This window comes from Enhydra lutris, unplaced genomic scaffold (assembly GCF_002288905.1).
Source record: "Enhydra lutris kenyoni isolate GAN:26980312 unplaced genomic scaffold, ASM228890v2 scaffoldscaffold26, whole genome shotgun sequence".
NCBI lineage: Eukaryota > Metazoa > Chordata > Mammalia > Carnivora > Mustelidae > Enhydra > Enhydra lutris.
In genome coordinates, this window is record NW_019154110.1 from 21,736,163 (window position 1) to 21,758,315 (window position 22,153).

General features: G+C 53.9%; 1 protein-coding gene across 1 annotated transcript in view; it reads right to left on the minus strand.

Moving 5' to 3' along the window:
- Nucleotides 1-3,432: 3,432 nt before the first annotated feature.
- LOC111151764 (integrin subunit alpha 3) overlaps nucleotides 3,433-22,153 on the minus strand; it is a 28,766-nt gene continuing 10,045 nt past the window's right edge. The window contains exons 4-26 of the mRNA XM_022509948.1: nucleotides 21,577-21,826; nucleotides 19,987-20,073; nucleotides 19,397-19,604; nucleotides 18,752-18,948; nucleotides 17,014-17,102; nucleotides 16,750-16,886; nucleotides 16,500-16,586; nucleotides 15,285-15,352; nucleotides 15,078-15,214; nucleotides 14,307-14,456; nucleotides 14,112-14,209; nucleotides 13,605-13,752; nucleotides 13,273-13,341; nucleotides 12,360-12,439; nucleotides 12,172-12,249; nucleotides 11,538-11,640; nucleotides 11,223-11,405; nucleotides 10,898-11,020; nucleotides 10,016-10,129; nucleotides 8,967-9,065; nucleotides 6,038-6,163; nucleotides 5,502-5,643; nucleotides 3,433-4,763 (exon numbers count right to left, since the gene is read on the minus strand). Of these exons, the coding sequence (XP_022365656.1) occupies nucleotides 5,533-5,643; nucleotides 6,038-6,163; nucleotides 8,967-9,065; nucleotides 10,016-10,129; nucleotides 10,898-11,020; nucleotides 11,223-11,405; nucleotides 11,538-11,640; nucleotides 12,172-12,249; nucleotides 12,360-12,439; nucleotides 13,273-13,341; nucleotides 13,605-13,752; nucleotides 14,112-14,209; nucleotides 14,307-14,456; nucleotides 15,078-15,214; nucleotides 15,285-15,352; nucleotides 16,500-16,586; nucleotides 16,750-16,886; nucleotides 17,014-17,102; nucleotides 18,752-18,948; nucleotides 19,397-19,604; nucleotides 19,987-20,073; nucleotides 21,577-21,826 (2,742 nt within the window). The 3' untranslated portion in view covers nucleotides 3,433-4,763; nucleotides 5,502-5,532. The remainder of the gene's footprint in view (nucleotides 4,764-5,501; nucleotides 5,644-6,037; nucleotides 6,164-8,966; nucleotides 9,066-10,015; nucleotides 10,130-10,897; nucleotides 11,021-11,222; nucleotides 11,406-11,537; nucleotides 11,641-12,171; nucleotides 12,250-12,359; nucleotides 12,440-13,272; nucleotides 13,342-13,604; nucleotides 13,753-14,111; nucleotides 14,210-14,306; nucleotides 14,457-15,077; nucleotides 15,215-15,284; nucleotides 15,353-16,499; nucleotides 16,587-16,749; nucleotides 16,887-17,013; nucleotides 17,103-18,751; nucleotides 18,949-19,396; nucleotides 19,605-19,986; nucleotides 20,074-21,576; nucleotides 21,827-22,153) is intronic.

Below are 22,153 nucleotides of genomic sequence, written 5' to 3' on the forward strand. Positions count from 1 at the left end.
GTAGTTACTGTGTAACAGAATGTGATTACGGTCAGCAAGGAGCTATGCGCCAGGCTTCCTTTCCATTGGGAAGCCTGAATGAATAATAACCTATGTGCCAGGTACTGTCTGCATCATTATCTCCTTTAATTCTCCAGACGGCTCTCTGGTGCTATTATTATCCCCATCATATTGATGAGGAAACAGGCTCAGGGATCATTCTCAAAAGCAAATCTGAACTTGTTACTTCCCTTGCTCACAGACTTTCAGTGGCTCTCTTGCTTCTTACTGGTGCCTTTCCAGCTCCTGCATGATTTGCTTTGGCTTAACTCTCCAGCCTCCTCCCTCCACACTCCCCTGCTCAACTCCCAGTCATACTTATCTACCGCCTTGAACCAGCCTCCAGTTTCCAAGCCCTTGCAAATGCTGTCTCTTCTATTGGGATCATTCGTTCTTCTTGCCACCTATCCATTCTTCAAGTCTCCGGCCCTACCAGGCTGGGTTCTGGGCTACCTCTAAGGGCTCTTTAGACCTGCCCAACCTTAGCACCATTTGGCTCCTATCAGACTGAGTAGAAATCCTCTGCTGACTCATCTGTTTCCTCCACTAGACTTTGAGTTCCAGGAGAGCAGGGCTGTGTCTGTATAATTCACTGCTCTATCTCCAGCACCGGGCACAGCACAAGGCACATAAAAAAGGAAGAAAGAGTGGGGACCACCAGGCAGACATGCCACAGAGTCATCAGGGAGGACCACCAAACATCCTTCCAGCTAGATTAAATCACTCATGATGTTGGAGGGTGCCGTGTTCAGGTTGCATATAGGTACTTAGATTAAAAAAAACAAACAAACAAAAACCCAGCCCTGTGCCTCGCACATAAACGTAATAAATAATTAATCATTAACAGCTATTAGTATTGTCAAAATTTAAGTAAGGAGGGGTGCCTGGGTGGCTCAGTCAGTTGAGTATCAGACTCTTGGTTTTGGGCTCAGGTCATGATCTCAAGATCATGAGACTGAACCCTGTGCCAGGCTTAGTAGGGAATCTGCTTGAGGAGTCTCTCTTATCCCTCTGCCCCCTCCCTGCTCTCTCTCAAATAAGTAAATAAATAAATAAGTCTTTTAAAAAATGTAAATAATGAGGAAAAGGCTGTGAACTCTGACATTAGGTATAGGAGAGGATATTGCCCACGATCCTCTCTTTAGTGGGGAATTCTATATTGTGGCCTCTGTGCTTGGAGCAAAATTCCTTCTGCAGAGATTGTCTCAGGGTGATAATGGGAGTGGCATGGCTCAGTCAAGCTAAGTTAGATGATGCTGAGGTTCAGCTCCTCCCCATCCCACCATGCCCAAATTTCCTATTACATGTACAAGGCAGGTTGGTGGTGGGAGGGAGATTCTCAGGAACTCAGACTGATAGACATTTTATCTCAAGGCAGGCTTCTACAGCAGCTGAATCAGGAAAGCAGAACTGTGGGGACTCTCATCCAACATTTAATGGTCTCAGCCCAGAATTGAGCCATGTCCCTGCTCACAACTGCTTGGCCAGAATTAGTCACATGATCTTATCCAACCAGGAGGGGAACGAGGAAGTGCAACCCAGACCTGTGTCCAGAGGGGGAGAATCACCTTATGGGTCCTTTTAGTGACACAAAAGCCAAGACCCTCTTTGGGAACAGTTTGGAGGTGCTACAGCTCCAAGGAGCTCCAGAAGCTTGACATTATCGAGGACCTTTTTGTATAAAGCGGGCATTGCTGCTTCTCTACCTTTTTTTTTTTTTTTTTTTAAATAAAATCTTGCAAGATTTTTAAAAAATTTGTTTGACAGAGAGCACAAGAGAACACAAGCAGGGGGAACGGCAGAGGGAGAAAGAGAAACAGACTCCCTGCTTAGCAGAGAGCCTGTCAAGGGGTTTGAACCCAGGACGCTGGGATCATGACCTGAGCCAGAGGCAGATACTTAGCCGACTGAACCACCCAGGTGCCCCTGCCATTATGTTTCTTTTATAAAAGTATAGCACCAGTCCTGAAAATGACTATTTATACTGCAGGGTGTGTGTGTGTGTGTGTGTGTGTGAGAGAGAGAGAGAGAGAGAGAGGACTGTGTTCTCATCCAAGCATAAACAGTGTCACACACACACGCCTTGGGGCTGAGCCTGTGGAACTGGTCAGAGGGATGTGTAGATCCCTAGATGCTACCTTTTTCTTAAGCAGTTAGTGTCCGCAAAGGACAGGACTGAGTGGGCCTGAGCTCTGCTCAGCCTGAGCTGGGCTTTGCCAACCCCACGTGTAGTATTACTCCTGACCGAGTGAATAACCCAGGTTTTGGAAAAGGACCTTGGGGGTTCTGGTTTCTAGATCCGAGACCTCTGGGTAAGGGCTGGGGCTTTTCTGGAGGAACTGGACCTTCTGCTGTTAATTCACCCTGGAAAGGGCAGGCCCAGCACGGAAAGTGAGGGGTGGGAGGTGTGGGCTCTGGTGGGGGCAGCAGAGGGCAGGGAGGCAAGTTGGGGGACACTGAGGCAGACATTGGGAGGGGCTCCTGGGAGGATAGCCTGGGTCTGTGGGCTCTCGGAGCAGCTAAAATTGAGGATCTGCTGCTAGGCTTCTCTGAGTAGTAATTTTCAGCCTTCAGTGAAGTCTTCCAAAGGTCATAGCTTTGAGGACAACTGACAGAAGGACCTATGCCACAATTTAGGACAAAGAAGTCACGGGGAACACAGCCCTGCTCTGTTCTCCCCCGCCTGTGGGGAAGAGTGACCTTGGGCAGCAGAGGGCTTGATCCAATGCTGTGGGCTATGGGGGCTCGGGACTGAAGCACCCTTGGAGGAAAGGCTGTAAGACTAGAACGCCAGGTACTCCTGCCCAGACACTGGCGGATACCATGACCTTCCAGTCTTTCTAGTCTTGAGTCACTGGTTCACCCTCTGATCTACTTATCATGGTGTCTAGGGGTGGGCTTGAGGCAGAAAAGCAGGCTCTTATTTGAATCCAGCCACTGGATGAGGGCTCTTGGCTCTCCACCCCGGCACCCAACCTCCCTCCACCATTATCCAGGATCACCTGCTTCTACAGCCAAGTAGCTTTCTGCCTCTTCTGGACCTAGCACGCCACCACCTCCACCTCCCACCTCCCTCCCCAGGGCCAGCACACTGTCCACCAAGAAGCCATTTTGGATTCTATCCAGTCTACTCAGGTGTTTTCCCAGATTTTATGTTCTGGATCTCAGCTAGATGTCCATGACCATCCTTTAGATCAGGATGTCCCTGAGAGCAGGGACTGGTGTGTCCCGCATCCATCTTCACCCCGCCAGCCTCTCAGATCCCTGCCCCTGCCTTTTTCCACCTAGAGGTCAGCTGTTTGACATCACCAGACTGGACAGGGGTTAGGACGGGAGGGTGGGGGGCATGGTGAAGGGAGGGCAATGCAGAGCGTACAAACCAGGAGCTGTTTATTGGTCGCCGTGAGAAGCCTATATACAAAGAAGGCACAGGAGGGGGAGAGAGCTCCCCGGCTACAGTACCATGGAAGTGGGTAGGGACTGGAAAATGGGGACTGCCAAAAGGCAGGGGTCAGGAGAGATTTCCTGGAACCAGCCTCAACTTCTAGAATGGGCCTCAGGACTTAGTCCATGGGGGGAGGAGGCAGAGCTAAGTTGGCTCTGAAAGCCAAGGACAGCCAAGAACCCCACTTCTAGGCCCCCTACCCATGGTCGGTGAGGGCAGAGCAAGGTCCAGCCAATGGGGCAGGGACAGGGCTCCCTCCCCGTCCTACATTCAAGTGTCGCTCCCTCCATGATCTTGGTGGGGGGAATGGGTGGGTGGGGGTCTCTCCAGGCCTTCAGAGGCCTGGATGCTAGTGGTCAGTGAGAAGTGGGGTCTCCTCTCTTCTTCCAACAGCTCCTTAGCAGAGGACGGGCCCCTTCTCCACTGAGCATCCCTCCGTGCTCCCAGGGCTGTGCCGTGGCTTGTCTATCTCTGTTCCTTCAGACAGCATTCCTCCCCAGAAGGCATCTCCTCCAAGGAGAGAGGCCTTGCAAAGATCTGTGAAGGAAAGCTGTCCTGGGGACCTTCCTTCTAGTCCACTCTGCTCTTGGGTCTGAGCATGCCAGGGCCTGGAAATGCCACCGTAGGCAACCTGAGGCGGGCCCCTGCTCTCTGGGGCAGGGTCTCTGGGAGCGGTGGCTGGGGGAGCCCAGTGTGTGGTTCCCTGTCAGCAGCAGTAGTCTCAGTAGCAGTCAGTCCAGTGACTATGGCTCAAGATGGGTCCAGTGTGAATGGTGGTGGGGTGGTCACCACAGAGGGGGCCTCTTCCTCCTGGCTCTGGCAGAGGCCCTTTGGCTTGGTTTTGGCACAGGCAGAGGCGGGGACACGTATGTCCGTGTACCATCCGTGGTGTCCGGCATAGTCCGCAGGCGGTGGGCACCCCCATGTGTCCAGGGCCCCGCAGCTCCAGCCCTCCTACAGGGAGCAGCCTGCGGCCAGACAGCACGTGCCTGTGCTAGAGGGGTGTGTGTGCCCAAACCTGCCGGCGCCAGCCAAAGGCAGTGGCCCCCGTGGACTGTCAGGGGCATAACTTATGATAAATAGAAGGGGCGCTGGGGGAGCAGGGGTGGGATCGGGGAGGACATCAGTAGTATCTGTCCCGAGTCTGCCAGCTGGTCACCCAGTGCTTCTTGGTAGGCACGGTGCTCCCTGGAGGTGGGTAGCGCTCCTCCTCCCGGATCCGCACCGCGTGGTACTTGGGCATGATCCGGTAATAGCGGGTCCGCTTAAAGAAGTCACACTGGGGGGCGGGGGGGGGCGGAGAAAAGGAAGGGCATCAGCATCCAGCCCTTGAGGTTGCAGGAAGATGTGCTTAGCAACCCCCCCCCCCAACCAGAAGCCCTCAAAGCCAGGACCTCTGACCCAAACACATGCCATCTCCCTGCACTGTGACAGGGAGGGCGAGCTTGCCCACCCTCAGCCCCAGAGGAAGGAGGAGCTGAGGAAGGCAGAGAGGAGGGGGGAGGCAGCTGGAGACAGTGGCGGTCACTGAGGCTGCTGATGCTAGCAAGTGTGCTGGTCTGCCCTGATCACGCTGTGGGGGTGGGGGGCCAGCATGTCACCCTGGAGGGGCTCGGAGGAGGAAAGGTACTAGGTCCAGGGGAAGGACTCTCCTAGTGCCCTCCTTCTCTGGAGGTGGAAATGGAGGTGCAGAATTACTCTGGATATTTGCTGTGGGGCCTATAGATGGGGTCTAGCCTTGGCCTTGGTCCTTTTCTGATCCCCAGAAAACAAAGGGGGCACGGGGAGCATTTTATGGCTCCCTCTTGGGGCCCCAAATCTTCAGCAGGAGGAGGCAGTGAGAAGAGCTCTTGAGCCCTCCCAGGGTGTGGAGGGAGATGGTGGCCTGCTCCGTGGGGCAGTGCTGGGGCCAAGTGAGGTGCAGAGAGAGCCCATGAGGAAGAAGAGCAGATAGGACAGAATCAGAGGCCCTGGCCAGCTGCGGGGCTCAGGGAAGAGGGCCCGGAGGCCGCGTTACCCGAGTGGGCCGGGGGCAGGGGCTGCCCCCCTCAGTAGTCGTCCGTCAGCCTCTCTGTCTCTGACGGCTGGCTCTTCATCTCCGCCTTCTGCCTCTTAGCTTCATACAGGGCGCGAGTGCGGGCTCGCTTGAAGAAGCCGCACTGCGGAGGGGAGGAGGTGGGGATGGGCCATCAGGGGGCGCTGGGGGGGTCCTGGCCAGCAGCACTCATGGGCTGGGGCTTAGGGCCGGGGAGCCTGGATCCCTGGATCCCAGCCCCTGCTTGGTGGTGTGGCCAGAAGCCAGAGCTCCTGGCTTCCCCTTTCCAGCTTGCAGATCCCCCCCCCATTAACCCGGCAGGAATGTCCTGGTGGGTGAGCTGAGGATGGGGGGCGGGGGGCAAGGGGTGAGATGGGAAGCTGGGGAGAAGGTGGGGACAACATGGGAGAAGGGTGGGGGTGGGTGGAAATGAGGAATGGGATGAGGGGAAAGCTGGTGAGGGTCTGCTGACAGGAGGTCCCAGAGTGGGAGTCCCAGTGGTGGTCTGGGGTCCTAACCTTCCACAGCAGAAGAATGATCAACCCCAGGAGCAACAGCCCGGCACCCACGGCCACAAGCACCAGCCACAGCTCGATCTCCGCTGGCAGCTCCTCCACCAGGTCAGAGTCAATGTCCACGGAGAACTGGCAGGGGTGACAAGGGGCTCAGTCCTGTGACTGACCCATTAGACCCCCATGCTCGTTCATCCTGCCGGACCCAGGACCCTGCTGTTTGACCTACTACCAGCAGGGGGCACTCAGGGACCAGAAAAAGCCCCTGCCTGCCCACTGAGAGTAGCAGATCCCTCCATCCTCTGGTTTTCCCTCCATGCAGACCCAGCCCCAGAGGACCAGCTTCAGATCTGGGACGCAGCCTGGAGTCTGGGTTTGTAAACCACACATCCGGGCTTAAGTATCAGCTCCATCCTTGAACTGTGTGGCCTTGGACAAGTAAGTTCACCTCTCTGAATCTCCATTTCATGCTCTCTAATAAAGGAGATCATAATACCTGCCTCATGGTATGGCAAAGTGGTCAAGAGCATTCTGGAGCCAGACTACCTGGGTTCAAGTGCCAGCTGTGCTACTCACTAGCTGTGTGACCTTGGGCAAATCACTGAACCTCTCTGTTGTTCATCTGTAAAATGCGGGTTATGAGAATGATACTTACTTCATAGGTTGCTGGTGAGGATTAAATGTGTTTACTATCAGTAAACTGCTCTGAACAATACCTGGTACATAACCAGCAGTCCATAAATATTTACAAAAAACAAAGAATGAAGAGCATATAGTACCATTATTTTTCTTCCCCTACAGCGGAGATAGATACACACACACACGCATACACACACACACGCATACACACATATATAGTTATATTATTATAATATAAAATTATATTACATACACTATATGTAATCAAACACTATTATATATAATTGTGTTATATTATATATAATATACAATATATTATTTTATAACACATATTATGCAATATTGTATATAATAATATAACATAACACATGTAGCATATAAATGTTATAGAATATATTATTATAACATAAAATTGTATTACATATAATGTATTTTTTATATATTGGGAGGAAATTTTTTCTGACTATACATTATTATTTCTTTAAAATTATTTTGATTATTATTTTTTTAAAGATTTTATTTATTTATTTGAGAGAGAATGAGTGAGAGAGAGCATGAGAGAGGAGAAGGTCAGAGGGAGAAGCAGACTCCCCAAGGAGCTGGGAGCCCGATGCGGGACTCGATCCTGGCAGTCCGGGATCTTGACCTGAGCTGAAGGCAGTCGCTCAACCAACTGAGCCACCCAGGCGCCCTTGATTATTATTTTTGTTTAAATACAGATGATATCAAGGAAACTAAAGGTTCCCAGTAATTTTACTCCCCAGAAATAACTCTTCAACATTTTGGTGAATCTCTTTCCATCGTTTCTAATGCATAGGTTAAACACACGTCCTTTCTTCCACATAAGCAGGGTCTCTGTGCTGCACACACCCTCCTGCGACCCGACCTGCCACCTCTTTCAGCTATAATCATCATCTCCTGATGTCAGTTAAGAAAGATCGACCTAATCTCTGATGACTGGATAGGCATTCAAAATGTACCACAATTTATTGAACCGATCTCCTACCAAAAGACATGTAGAGTGTTTCCAATTTTATGCCATTATAAACCACACTTTCAAATATCCTCGTACATTTATATTCGCCTATTTGTCCTATTAGCTCCTTAAGATATATTATCGTGGGCCGGATCAAAGGAAATGTGCGTTTTAAACTCTAACAGATATTGACAAATTCATTTCCAAAAACAATCCATCCATTTATACTCTAACCAACAGCATTTCCTTCTACCTCATCGGCACCAGACAGCCTTAGTGTTTTTTAATCTTTTTCAATCTGATGGGGAAAAAAAATCTTGTTGCTGTTATTTTTATGACCTCACTACTGAAGTGACCATTCCTAGTTCACCCTGTGGACACTGCCTGTTTATGTTTATGCTGCCCTTTACCTTGACACACTAAAAATATACATCAATCCTTCGTCATATATGCTGGAAACTCTTTTAAAAGCAACCTATCGTTTGCCTTTCTAGTTTCTCTTTATCTCTTTCACTATATACAGATTTAAAATGTCATACCATCTGATTGGTCAAATGTTTCCCTTGCAACTCCTGGGTTTACTAAAATAACTCCTTCTCCCCGTAATTAAAGACTATTATTAAATTATTTTCTGAGTTTTTTTCCTGGTATATTAAGTTTTATTTCCTCTATGTAAATATTGAATCTAACTCCAGTGTAGTTTTTGGTTCTCATGCGAGGGAAGGGGTCTGTCTTTACTTTCCAAATGTGTTAACACCACTTCATAATCCAACTTTCTCCATTGGTTAAAAATGCCATCTGGATACTAACGTAAATATCTCTTCTGTTCCATTGGTCTTTCCAGCTTTCCTCCACTACCTCAATTTATTTTAGGAGATATACCACAATACATTTAAGCAACTCTCCCTTCATCTCCTATATCATGTCCTCCATATCTCCACTATAGCTTTTACACAAAAAAATGGACAATTTTGTCCTTTTTTCCCCCCTCTCCGATGTAACTCAGAATCAAGTTTGAGAACTTTGTTTTCAAGTCTGCACTGAGACGGAACATCTTCACAGACAAGTTGTGCAGATCGAGTAAGCCCCAGCAGAGTCACCGGGGGACTCATAACAATATCCCACCTGGGGTCCCACCTCCCCGGACTCAGACTTCATGGCTTAGGGGTATAGTCCAGACACTGGGAGCCCTCCAGAGGAGTCTCACGGACTGCTAAGATGGAAAACCTCGTAGCTAACGTGTGTGCAGGTGTTCTGAAAACCTGCCCCGCGCCCCCACGCCCGGGCCAGGCACTCTGGCTCCTTAACGTGCTCACTCACCCACACGGTCTTGTTCTCCATGTTGATGGTGGGGATGCTGGTTCGGAGGAACAGGGTAGCCCAGCCCGATACACTGACTCTGTCAAAGTCTCTGTAATCCTGCATTGGGGGGTGGAGGGATGGGAGGGAAGCATCTGAAGCCCCTCGGAGCCTCCCTCTTGACCCTGAGCATCCTCCCCAGGGCACCCTCCCACCACTCGGCATCTTTAAGCAGCACCCCAAGGGCTCCGAGAGCCGGACATCTGCACACATAAATCCACCTCATTCATGCATCGGGTCCGACGCCGGATGCGGGGGACAGCAGGGACAAGGAAGGTCATGGTCTAGGGTCAGGTCCCTGGGCTAAATCCGGCACATGCTTTTGTAAATAAAATGTTTTTGGCGCACAGCCATGCCCGTTCCTTTCTACATTGTTTACGGTGGCTGGTGCTCAGTGGCGGGACTGAGGACTTGCAGCGGAAACTGCACGCCCCAGAAAAGCTGAAAAGATTGATAATCTCGTCGTTTGCAGAAAAAATCTGGTCTAGGGGGCTGGCATGGGAGTAAGGGTGACCCAGAGCAGAGCGTGATCGGCGGCACACGCGGCTTCGGAGAAAGTTCTGGAGAGGTCGTTTGCAGCTGGAAACCTCAGCAAAGATCTCACTGGTGGTGAAGCGGCCGGGAAGAGCTTGAAGGCTGAAGAGGAGCTCACGTGCAGAGGTAACAGAAGGGGAGCTGGCCTTCCAGGGGGAGGGAGCAGCACCGCAGCAATGTGGGGGTGGGAAAGGAACAGACACAGGAGGGAACGGACTCCTGGGAGACAGTCCTTCTGGCTGGAGATGAACATGACATCACATCCACACACAAATGCACAAACTAACACGGACAGGCCTACAGTGGCAGGTGTACAGTGCCTCCTGGGTGAAGTCCGACGTTGTCACTGACATAAGCACACACAGGGGCACACAGACGCGCAGGAGGCCTGGCTGTGACCCTGGCCTCATGCTCTCCCTGTTACTCTCCCCACCCTGGAGGGGGCGCAGTAGAGACGTCCAGACCCAGGCACTGACCTCAATGAAGGTGCTGTTCCACACTCGGGCCTGCACCGTCACGTTGGTGATGGCAGGGCTGTCAGGAATGGGGCACTCCAGCCACACGCAGCGGGCCTGGTCACCGCTGCACTTCTGAGGTGCGCAGAGGAAACGGGACATGAGACAGTCTGGGGTGTCACATTCTTCCTGCTTCACCCCTTCCCTTTGGCTCTTCCTCTCCCTTAGTCCCACCCATGGCTGACCCCAAGCGGCCCCACCTCACCCCTCCGTTCACGCATACCACCCCACCCCTACACTTCCATACTGAAGCACATAGAGATGCCAAGGATGTAGACGACATGAAATCTGGTCCCTTTGCCTATAAATGGGGCCCAGCACCTGATACTTCCTTCCCACCCCAGTCCCACACTGAGCCTTTGTTCATGCCAGCTTCCCCGACCTGGGACACTGCCTCCTACTTCGCCACCCAGCTAGGCCTCAACTTGCCTCCCAGGCCTGTTCCTCTCTCCCTTCCAACAGAAGGCACCCTGCACCACCCACATCTCCCCGTCTCCCCTCCATCCTGCCTTTCCCATTCCCCAGCTCTAATGTCCAAGACTTTGGGCCGCTATAGCACCCCCCAAAAGATGGGGCTCTCAGAAATTAAGCCACCGTCTCTTCCTTTGGCCCCCCGGATTGGCAATTCCTCAAGGCCAAGAGCAGTGGGATGCCCGCTGAGGGAGGAGAGGAGTCTTCCTCCCTCTGACTAGGGGCTCCTGATGGCACAGGGGTCACATCACCCCATCAGACCAGGGTCTCCTGGTGATTAGTGTGCCCAGTCTCTCTCCCTTGCTTTGGTACCCCCTCGTGCCCACACGCCCTGTGATGATGCAGACAATCCCTCCCGTCCTGGCCATTCACCAGCTTGGTCTCAGACTTGGCTTTCTTGGCAACAGCCAGAGTGACTGGCTGGGGGGCCGGGCCTCCCCCTGGGTCCAGCTGTCTCCGCCTGCGCTGTGGGGATGGTGGCCTGTCACCAGGAACCTGAGGAGGGAGGAAGATGTTGGCTGGGAGGAAGGAGTGGGAGCAGAGTCAGGGGAAAGGCAGAAAGGGCAGGGCAAGAGGGAGGTTCCTAAAGGTATATGAGGAGAGGGAGGGCAAGACACTGGGCTTTCTGCCCTGCAGCATGCAAATGAGATATGATGCAAATGAGATGTAAATGCAAGACCCCCAGTGGTGTCCTTACAGAGAGAGTGAGATTCAAAGGGTTGACGAGGTCTCCAGGTGGCCGGCAGGGCCAGGACCCATTGCCGTGGATGGTGATCTCTGTGGGGTACAGCAGCCACTTGCCATTGATGACTTCATAGGGCCACTCAAGCCCTAGGACCAGGGTCCCCAGGGCTTCCAGCCCTTCCCCCATTGGGCCCACCTGTGGGCACAAGGGGTGTCATGGCCACTGCCTCCTGGCAAACCACCTCTATCTCACCCATCCCCAACCCGCCCACCCTCAGACCCTCCCTGCCTTAGAAGTCCCTGCCCGGGGTCCCTGTGGCCCCCTTACCTGGAACTCATACTTGAGGGGGCTTCCCACGTCCTCCGCAGTTTTCATGCCAGACTCGCCCATCACCGTCCCTCCGAAGAAGCTTTGTAGTCGGTGATTCACTCTAGGGGTAAGAAAGATGCTGGAGTCTGAGGGGGTGGGAGGGGCCTTGGCAGAGGGGGTGGGCACCAAGGTAGGCGAACTCCAGCCCCTCTGACATCAGGCAGACCTGAGATAAATCCCAGCTTTGCATTCACTCGCTGTATACCCGTTATCGCTCAAGCAAGTTATGTATCCTCCCAGAGCCTCGGCTTCCCCATCTGTAAAATGGAGTTCACTGAAGTCGCTATAACATGGGGCTGCTGTGGGAAGTCGGTGAGCTGCTGTATGTGAAATTCCTAGCACAATGAGCTCTCTTGAAATGGCAGAGCCACACCGAAACCTTGGCCCCGGGCTGGCTGATTCCTCCGCTGCTACCTGCCTTCCAGAGTAGGTAATAATAGTGACTGCTGTTAGGGGAAGGGGTGGCCCAAGGAAAGAAGAAGCCTGAGGATACTAGGCCTAGAGGGGTATGTCCGAGGAGCTTGGGAGCCACGTCGAGGACAGGGCAGCCCCTGCACCATCACAGCGAGGCTGTGGGAGAGATGGTACCCACATGCTGAGTGAGGCCCGGAGCGTGTAGTCCACCAGCAGAGTCAGGGTCATGGGCCACAGGTTGTCCTGGTGACTTGACCTGAGGAGGGAATGCAGGGGATAGGTGAGAGCTGTCAGCTAAGGCCGGGGCTGCAGGAGGTCCCAGGGTGCCTCACCCTTGCCACAGACTGGCTTCTTGAGGTCACTCACGTGGAGAGCTGCAGCTGGGCCTGGAGCTCCCTTGTGTGCAGGGTCACTCCGGTGACCTCGAAGGCAATAAGCAGCTCCATCTGCCATGAGGACAAGGGAGGCAGAGAGGGGCGTGTGAGGCCGGGCAGGGGTGATGCTATGGGGGAGAGAGGGGCTGAACTCTATTCAAGGGAGTTGGTTCTCTGGCCTCCCCCCTACCCCCATTCTGGGCAAGGAGTCTCTTCCTGGCCACCTCTGTCCACACTTTCACCCTGTTAGCCTCATCTGGCTCCCCTTTCCCCTTCTTCTCTGTCCATGACATCTCTGCTCCTTTCAACAACATGACTTTGAGCAAGTTACTGTAACTTTCTTTTTTAAAGAAAGATTTATTTAGAGAGAGGGAGAGTATGGGCAGCGGGAGGGACAGAGGGGGAGGGAGAGTCAAAGAATCTCCAGCAAACCCCGTGTCATGTACAGAGCCCCAAGGGGAGCTTGATTTCATGACCCCGAGATCACGACCTGAGCCAAAATCAAGAGTCAGGTGCTTAACTGACTGAGCTACCAGGCACCGGAGTTACTGTAACTTACTAAGCCTATACTATCTTTCTGTAAAACAGCATCTACCTCCTCAAAAGTTTGTGAGAACTGCAGCATAAAAAAAGTGTGAAGTCTTGGACTTGGGGCCTGGCACATAGTAGGTGCACAGCAAAATCAAGTTCCTCACCTCCACCTGCTCTAGTTTTGTGCATCGCCAGTGGCCCCATTTTTTTAGTCTCTGGGCCTCCCCCCATGTCCTCCTGTATTGCCCTGTCTCCTACCCTGGCTCTTTCCTTCAAGGAAGCCTGGGAAGCAGGCAGGCAGAAGCAGGGTTAAGGAGCTCATCAGTGTATCAGCCTGGGACCCACAGGCCTGGGAAGATGTGGCCCACACTCACCCTCTGGTTCCGTTTGAAGGGGTTCCCCAGCTCACAAACAATGGTCTCGTTGGCCTGGCATGTCCCAGCCTGAGGAAAGTAGACGAATCAGGCGTGGGTGGTCAGAGTCGGGCATCTCCGAACCCTTCCCTGCGGCACTGGGTCTGATGCCTAGAGGTTCCTATAGCATTACAGCCGCCACAAGCACCTGAGGAAGCCCCGCCGAGAGGAAGCGGGGTGAACACGGGACTAATGGGAACACATGTAAATGACATGCATATAAGGATGTAAACGCTCCCGGGGCCCTGTTTGGGCTCCGAGCCCTGTGGGGGTCACTCGCGGGGGGCACTCACGGGGCGCACTGAAGACAGCAGCAGGGCGGTTGGCACTGCCAGGGTGAGCAGTGCCTCATGGGCGTCTTCCCCAGCGCGCTCCCTGCTGCGGGTGTTGGTCACATTGATGCTCAGGAGCAGTTTCCGGCCATCTCTGCTGTACTGCAGCCTGGGGGTGGAGTGGGGAGGACCCCCAGGATTGAGCCCAGAGCCCCGCCCCAGGCCTGCCCCTGATCAGTTAGGCCCCGCCCCTCAGGTCTATTGAGTAAATACAGTTCGGTCTCGGTCTCGGGATAGCCAAGCCCCACCCTCCAGCCTCTCTTGGAGAAGAAAGCCCCTTTCCTGGCCAGTAAAGGCCAGAAGCATCTACCTGGCCAATTAGCATCCCTGCTCTCAGCGCACCTCTCCCTGAGGCCCCTCCCCTCGGATCTTCCGAGGTCCCTAGGATTTTCAAGACCCGCAGGGCCCCGCCCCTCACCAATGAAGCCCCGCCCCACCCTTGGCTAATCAGCGTGGCCCAGAGCTCACCTGCTCAGCGGCTGCCCCAGCTCCGACACAAAGGCCGCCTGCATCTGCAAGTTGCTGTCACATTTGTTGTCCTGGCCGCACTCTTTCTGGAACTGGACCTGAGGGTGACCAGAGGCATGAGGATCTATCGGGCACAGCGACGTCTGGCTTCACGGGCCTCCCGGTCCCCGCCCTTCAGGCGCCGGCCCCATTCACCTCGGTGTGGTTCTTCAGAACCTGCGCTTGATTCAGCACCGGGTAGGGGTCTAGGGACCGCAGCCCCAGCCGGGGGTGCTCAGGAATCCTCAAAGGTAAAGAGTAGTTCATAGAGATGATGATGGGACGGAGTTTGTCGCGGACGTTGTCCTGGGGAAGGAGGGGGAGCTGAGCCCAGCACTGCACTCCCCTCTCCTCTCCCCAAGTTGACTTTTCACACCACCCTGAACCCTCAAGGAAGAGCTGAGCCTCCACCCACCCTGAAAAACCCCAGTATGGCTGAACCCCCTCTGGTCTGATCATCAAATTGACCCCCTTCCTACAACTTCGATCTGCCAGCAAGGTGATGGGACTCCTTCTCTCTAGAGTTGGGGGTGGGGGATATATTGGGGGTTGGGTTTGTAGAGCCTCCCTTCATCCTTGGGGTCCCCAGGATGAGCTCTTTCAACCTAGATATCCTAGAGAGGGGCTGAGCTGGTCTCACACTCACGGGCCCCTTTTGCCCACCAGACACCAACTAAGCCAAGAGTCCCACACCCCTCACTTTTGTAAGAGGTGATGAGCCCTTTGGCACCCATCCCCATTCCGAGGCCCTATCTCTTTCTACCACATTCTGTGCACTGTACCCGCTGCAGACTTATAGCCTCCCAGGTCCACCTCCCCGACCTCTGTCTCTGGGGAGACTCCAGTCCCTTGCCCCTGACCTGGCGGGGCATCTACCTCCCTTCTCCAGATCTTGGAGCTGATATCCTGCCCCGACCCCTCCCTCACCATGAGGAGCAGTTCCAGCTTCTGGCAGCGTGTGTGGGGCATGGAGAAGAAGCCGTGGAAGACAGCTGACTGGCTGCGGGCAAAGCGAAGCCGAGGCGGTCGGCGGTCCCGGTCGGCCTCCAGCGTGTAGGCCAGGGCTGGGGGAGGACGGGGTGTTATCAGTGCCTGGGCAAGCATGCCCCTCCCCCCCCACACCCCCACACTCACTGATGTTTCTCCTGTAGTTGGGGTTCCCGGCACTCTGGTTGTAAGCAAAGCACAGTTCCACCTGCACGCTGTTGGGAGGCGGAAGACACAGAGGGGGAGGTTACAGTGGGACCCAGTTATCCGGGCCCTGGCCTTCAACCCTCTACTGGGCCAGGGGAAACAGAGGTCCTTAGGAGGAAAGGCAGGGGCAAACCTGGGGGGTCCACAGAGCTACTTTGGGGTGCCCTTTGTGTCTTCCCTCCCCCCTCCCCTGAAAGCCATAGAAAACAGGGTTAGAGGGTGGCACAGTTAGTTAAGCAACCGACTCTTGGTTTTGGCTCCGGTTGTGAGCTCAGAGTCATGAGATCGAGCCCCTCATTGGGGGCCGGCGGGGGTGGGTCTGTACTCAGCGGGGAGTCTGCCTGAGACTCTCTCTCCCTTTCCCTTTGCAGCTCCCCATCCCTCTAAAGTAAATAAAATCTTTTTAAAAATTTAAAGAAAACAGGGTTAGAGGTCACCAATAGGGAAACTGAGGCCCTGAGAGCAAGAATGAGTTGCCTGAAGTCATCAGTTGGTTGGTGCCCTGCCCAGTCTTGTACAGGATACTCTGTCCAGATCCTCTCCCACTCACCCCTGCTTTCTGCTCTGGGACCCTTTGCCTTCTGATCCAGGCCTCATTCACACAAAGGCCTCGGGGTCATCGCCATCATTACCGTGACCATGTTAGCAACTAAAGTATTCTGAGCACTTCAGGTGGACGAGGTGCCATGTGAAGGGCTTTTTGTACTTTATCTCATTTAATTATCACAACGATCCCATAAATTCATTATTATTATTAACTTTGTTTTATAGGGAATGACTCTGAGACTCGGAGAGATAATTTGTTCAAGGTGGCTCTCTCCCATCCACCTAAGTCTCTCCTTCTTCCCTCCTCCTCTGGGACCTCCCTCCCCAGAGCCCACCTCTACCACTGCAGTGGGCAGAGCTGGGATTTGAACAAGGCTGTCCGGAGCTCCCACTCCTAACCACCACGCTCTCCCGCCCCTCCAGTATTTGCCCGTTACCTCCTGCAACAAAGCTGGCTTTTTAATGAGGTTGGGTAGAAGGGGCAATGCTTATCCCAGAAAACAACCCACTATGGGTGGGATAGCAGGAGTTGCCAGGGGAGGGGTTTCCCTTCCTGGCCTGCCCATGCATAAGGAGGAGCGCATGCACAGAAGGGCCCGAGAGTCTCACCAGGAGGTGGCTGTACAGAACGCAGGGTCAAGCACGGATGGCCGGGCCACCAAGGTCTTATGGAGGATGTTGATGACAGGCCGTGCCCTGCACAGAAAACAGATATCAGTGCTTCCTGCCTGGCCCCTGCCAGGCCAGGCCCAGGGCTCGGGCTTGCGTGGACCCAGTGCTGAAGGTGGACAGAGCTGGGGCTCCATGCAGACAGGGCTGGAGGGGAGAAAGGCCCCTATCCACCACTGGCCTGGCTTACCGTAGCAGCACGATGCGGTCGGACAGGCTCCCCACCAGCAGGTCCGGGTAGGAGTTCCCATCCACATCCATCCGTCCACTCAGTGAGTAGCCAAAGGTGGCCAAGCCGGGCAGTCCCAGCTCCTCCCCCTGGATTACCTGGGGGAAGGGGGAAGCAGCGGGCACAGGCTGAGGGTGAGCTCTGGGGAGCGGCGCCCAGGGGAAATAGGGAGAGGGTAGGTGTGGGGAAGGAGGGAAAGCCCCCTTTGTTCCTGTCTACCCATACCTGCTGTGGCCGTCCCAAGAGCCCGCTGAAGCTGCTGTGGTAGATGTACACTTTGCCCAAGCCCTCAAATGGAGCTCCCACGGCAATGTCTGGGGAAGAGAGGCAGGACAGGTCACCCTGAGTCCTGCGGGCCCCATGTCTCCCCGACCTGGCACTCCAGGCCACAGGGTCCAGCAGGAAACAGACCTCACACTGCCAGGCAGCGCTCAGAACATCAGAGAACAGAGCTCTACCACTCAGGATTAAAACCAGGACCGCTGTGAGCCCAGTTGCCTCGTTTCATATTCTGGGAAAGCAGGGCTAGGAGAGACAAGGGACTTACCTAGAGTCATGCCGCAAGTTAATATGACAGGCAGGTCTACACTCCTGAGCACTGGCCCAGTGTTTGTTCCTTACTATGGTCCCTTCCCTCTCCTCCACCAGACTCCCCTCCAGACGCCTGGTTCCTCCAGTGGCATTTACCAGCAGGGTCACATAAGCAAGTGTTCCCTGTTGGTGACTTTGCCAGGTAGTTATCAAGCACTGATCTCCTTTGATCCTGACAAGACTGCTGGGGTTGGGTACTGCTGTCCCATCGTATAGAGGAGGAAGCAGACTCAGAAAACCCAAAGTCACACAGCTAATGAGTAGAAAGGGGACGGTTGAGTCCATGTCTGTCTAATACCGGGGGCTGGAATGTTAAGCACACTATCACTTTCCTTGTTAAAAATTCCTTAGATTTTAGACTTTTAAAATTCTAACCATTGTTTCCACAAATAAACCCCACCAAGTTTTATGATCTTCTTAAGCTTTACTAAACCCTTTCTAGTTCACCGCTTTTGATCTGATAAAGCCTAGGTAACCGGAAGGCCGAGCTTGTTAGAAAAGTATGTAAAGGAAAAGTAAGTAGGTCCTGAGTAGAAACCGGACGGCTCTTCTATCAGTAAATGCTTGGGCTTTGCTAACTGAACTTTCTAGCACCGATTTTCGCTCTTCAGCGACGCCTCTGCCTTCCTTTTGGTTCTCAGGGATGTTCTGGGATATTGAGGTCATCGGGAAAAGTGGTTTCCAGATAAGCCAGGGGTTGTCATTGCAACGAGGCTCTTCCTTAATCTGTCTCTTTCCTTGATACCCCACGTCTGATTGATCCCCAAGTCCTGCAGAGCCCTGGACATCCTCCATATCTGGGGCACCCACTTTGTCCCAGCCCTTATCCCATCCCACACTTGATAGAATACGTTCGTGACCTTAACACCCCCAGCTTGCTCTCCCCCATCCATCCCATATCACTCTCCAGAACCATCTTTCAAGGTACCAAGCTATCATATCACACCCCTGCCCCTGAGCCTCCTCTGGACACCTACCCCTCTGCCATTACCCAAATGTAAAGCCCCAGTTCCTCTGCCTGGCTTTCAAAGCATCTACCCCCATCTCCACACTGCCTCTCCAGCCTCACTCATCTCTCACGTGAACACCCCACATCCACTAAATTTGGGTAGACTGAGCAAGTATCCCACGCTCACGTGGGGCCCCTTTGGTTCCCCTCTGTTTTGCACACTCACCCCAGTGGTACAGCCACTCCTCCGGGAGGCCCACCGAGCTTACCACAGATCACACCCCCTGCACGGCCTCTCTCTATTACTGCCATGAACTCCCTGGGCCTGGGCCCCATCCCATCCTCTCTTTGGGTCCTGTCAAGCCTGGTATGCAGCAGGCACCCGGTCCATGGGTGTGCTGGGGCAGGAGCGCTGGCTCATACCCTGGAATCCATCCTGGTTGATGTCACCAATGCTGGCCACGGAGAAGCCAAAGGCGGAGCGACTGGGGCCGTGGAGAAGGAGGGAGGGGTGGGCAGGGAAGGAGGTGCCTGCCTGGTTCATGAAGACATACAGGGCACCCCCTACCTCTTCTTTCCGCTCAAAGTAGTACGGGGCACCCACCAGGAGGTCCTGCCACCTGCACGGGAGAGAAGGAGGGAGAGATGGGACATAACTCTTGTTTAGTGGGCACAACTGCGTCAGGGTCCAAGGCTATACAAATGGCATCTCTGGCCGTGGCTCCTGGGAAGGACGTGGCCATGTCAACAGGACCCGTCTGATAGAAGACACACGTCACAGAAAAGACAGGGAGCGCAGATCACACCCAGACAATCCACATCCCCAAGAACCATACGAGGACAAAAGTAGATGCAGGTGTCCTGCAACTGACGTGGAGGAAATACCCAGAATGTCATCAAGACGAAGTGCAGTCACATGCAAATCCCAGTAAGGAGCAGGCAAACAAACGGACAGTTGGACATTCGGACAATCATGACCTTCCATCGCTCTGCCCAGGCTTGGGCAGGCCTGTCCCCCGGCCGTTCCCCAGGGTTGTGGGGCCCCAGAGGCTGTCCCTGGATCCTCACCCGTCATTGTTCAGGTCCGCCAGGGCAATGGCACTGCCAAAGTAGGCGCCCACCTGCGTGCCCTCCAGCACCTGCCTCCTCCGCAGATCTCCGCCCGCCTCCTGACTCAGCAAGAAGACAGCGCCCATGTGTTGGTACCGAGGGGCACCTGTCACGATGGTGATGTCCTTGGGATGCAGGATGGCACTGCCTACCTGCACTGTGTACCCTAGGATGGGTGGGGAGGTAGTCAGTCAAGGCCCAGTAAACTTGGTCCTCTTCCACTCTGCCCCCCAAGACTTCCCAAATATCTTCTATTCCTTTATTCCAAGTTGGACAAGAAAGTGGACCCTGGATGCCCAGCCTCCAGTCTTGCCTGCACACCAGACTGTGACTTCCATGAAGGTAGGGACTGTGAATTTTGGGAACAGAACAGGCCTAGCATACAGGTGGTGCTCAATAACTGTGTGCTACTTGAGCTCAATGGTACTAGTCACACATGCACCGTGGCCTCACTCTTCCACTAGGCACTGAAGGTGAGAGGCCAGAGTGCTAGGAACTGAGCCCCCTCCTTCCTCCACCACCCCATGACCCACCACAGCTCAACTCACCAATATAGAGGTTTCCTTGGTCCTCTGGGTCCTTATAGCTATATTCGGATAAATCCCAGTCCTTCCGCTGAATCATGTAGCTATTTCCTTTCAGGAGGGGGAGGAAGGGGTTTAAATCACCACTCCCTTCAACCACCACGTCCAAGTCCCCCTGACACCCCCACACAATAAGGACATAATAACCCCTTTTATTTCTGAGCACTCTGCCATTGGCAAATCACATCTGCTTTAATAATTCTGTAAAGTAGAACGATGATGCCCATTTTGCAGATAAGAAAAGCAAGTCTCAGGGAGAGGGAGCAGGTGTTAAGCCAGGGCTGGAATCTGGTCATCTAGGCTGCTGGACACAAAATGACATTGCTCTCGCTCTAGACACTGAAGCCAGACTCCACACCATTATCTCCTGGTCCTGCCCCAAACTCAGCTGTCCACCTGATCCTTGCTCCCTGGGGCTGCTGCTGGAGGGCACCTGCTGCCCACCAGTTCTAAAGGACTAGGGGTTGGTGGGGGGAGGCAGGACCAGAGGACTGAGCAGAGCCCTCAGCCTCTGGTGTCTGCCTCTACAACTACACCCTGGGCTACCTGTTGGTCAAGAGGAGGAGATTCGGGGCTCCTTCTGACTGTTGATTCTGCAATTAACAAGGATGCAGAAAGGAGAGAAGGCTCACTGGGACCACAACCTATGTGGTGGAGAGAGGCAGAGATGGAGGGGCTGTGAGCCTCAGACACCCGAGTATCTGAGCGTGGCCATAGCATTTATAAGCACGGCTCTTGATCCAAAGAAAATATTCCCCGGGCCCCCCAAAGGTTGCCCTCTACGTACCGATGAGAAAAAAAATGCCCCAGCTCATCGAGAAGTGGAAAAGAGAAAGTAGAACAGCGTGTTGAGTGTGATCCTATGCCTGTGTGTGTGTGTGTGTGTGTGTGTGTGTGTGTGTTTTAAAGATACCTATATATTCTAGGGGCGCCTGTGTGGCTCAGTGGGTTAAAGCCTCTGCCTTCAGCTCAGGTCATGGTCTCAGGGTCCTGGGATCGAGTCCTGCATTGGGCTCTCTGCTCAGCAGGGAGCCTGCTTCCCCCTCTCTACCTGCCTTTCTGCCTATTTGTGATCTCTGTCAAATAAATAAAATCTTAAAAAAAATAAATAAAGATATCTATATATTCTAAAATAAGTCAGAGGCTCCGCAAGACACTCGGTAGTCTGCACCGGGAAAGAGGACGAGGGAGGTGGGTGGGAAAGGAGGTGCACCCTCGCTCTTTGTGTCACCAAATCCTACTGTCCCAGTTAGTAGCTGCACCAGGAGCATGTTTTATTGTCTTAATAAGGCTTTTAATGCTTGAAGCAGAGTCAGACGGACCTGAATTCCAGTTCAGGTTTCGTAACTTACCGTTGGCCCTGGGCAACTGATTTCATTTCTCTGAGGCTGTTTTCTGGAAAATGGGTCTAAGGACGCTTTGCCTTGTGAGGGTAGTTTAAGGCTAATTAACATAATAAGCGCTTGAGGCGCGAGAGGGGCAAACAGGTCTCTTCTGCCCCCTGGGAGCGGGTGGTCTCTGCTCCTCCCGGGGTCCCCCCCCCCAGGCGCCTACCTTGCCAGTTGTAGGCCCCCGGAGCGCCGAAGTACACGGTGTTGTGGGTGAAGCCGCCGCTGGTTCCCAGCTGGCACATGCCTGTGGCCAGGTAGTCTGTGTTGCTGTTGCACATCTCATTGTGGTATGTCTGCCAGTCGTCAGCGGGGTCCAGCTCGAGGTCATTGCCCCGCACGTAGCACTTGCCCACCATGCGCCGCTGGTCCTCCGACCCTGACCACAGCACCTGGGTGTAGCGGTGGGCGCAGACCTGGGGACACACACAGCCTGAGCCCGCAGCAGGGACCGAAGGCCGGCTGTCTCCTTGGCCCTGGGCGCCGCTGGCTTGGCGGGGGAGGAGCTCGAAGAGGTCTCCCGGCTTTTCTGCCATACCAAAGTGACACCTGGACCTGCGTCTGCTTTCCAGGATTCGGAAATCTGCTCTGAAGGGTGGGAACACTTTTTGGGAAGGCCAGGAGGTCCTGAATTTGAGAGTGGCTTACAGATCTTGGCAAAAGGAAAAGGGGAAAGGATGAGGGGATACGGGGCCCGGGCTCTCGGGTCTAAACAGAGCAGGTGAAGGAACTTAACCTCTCTG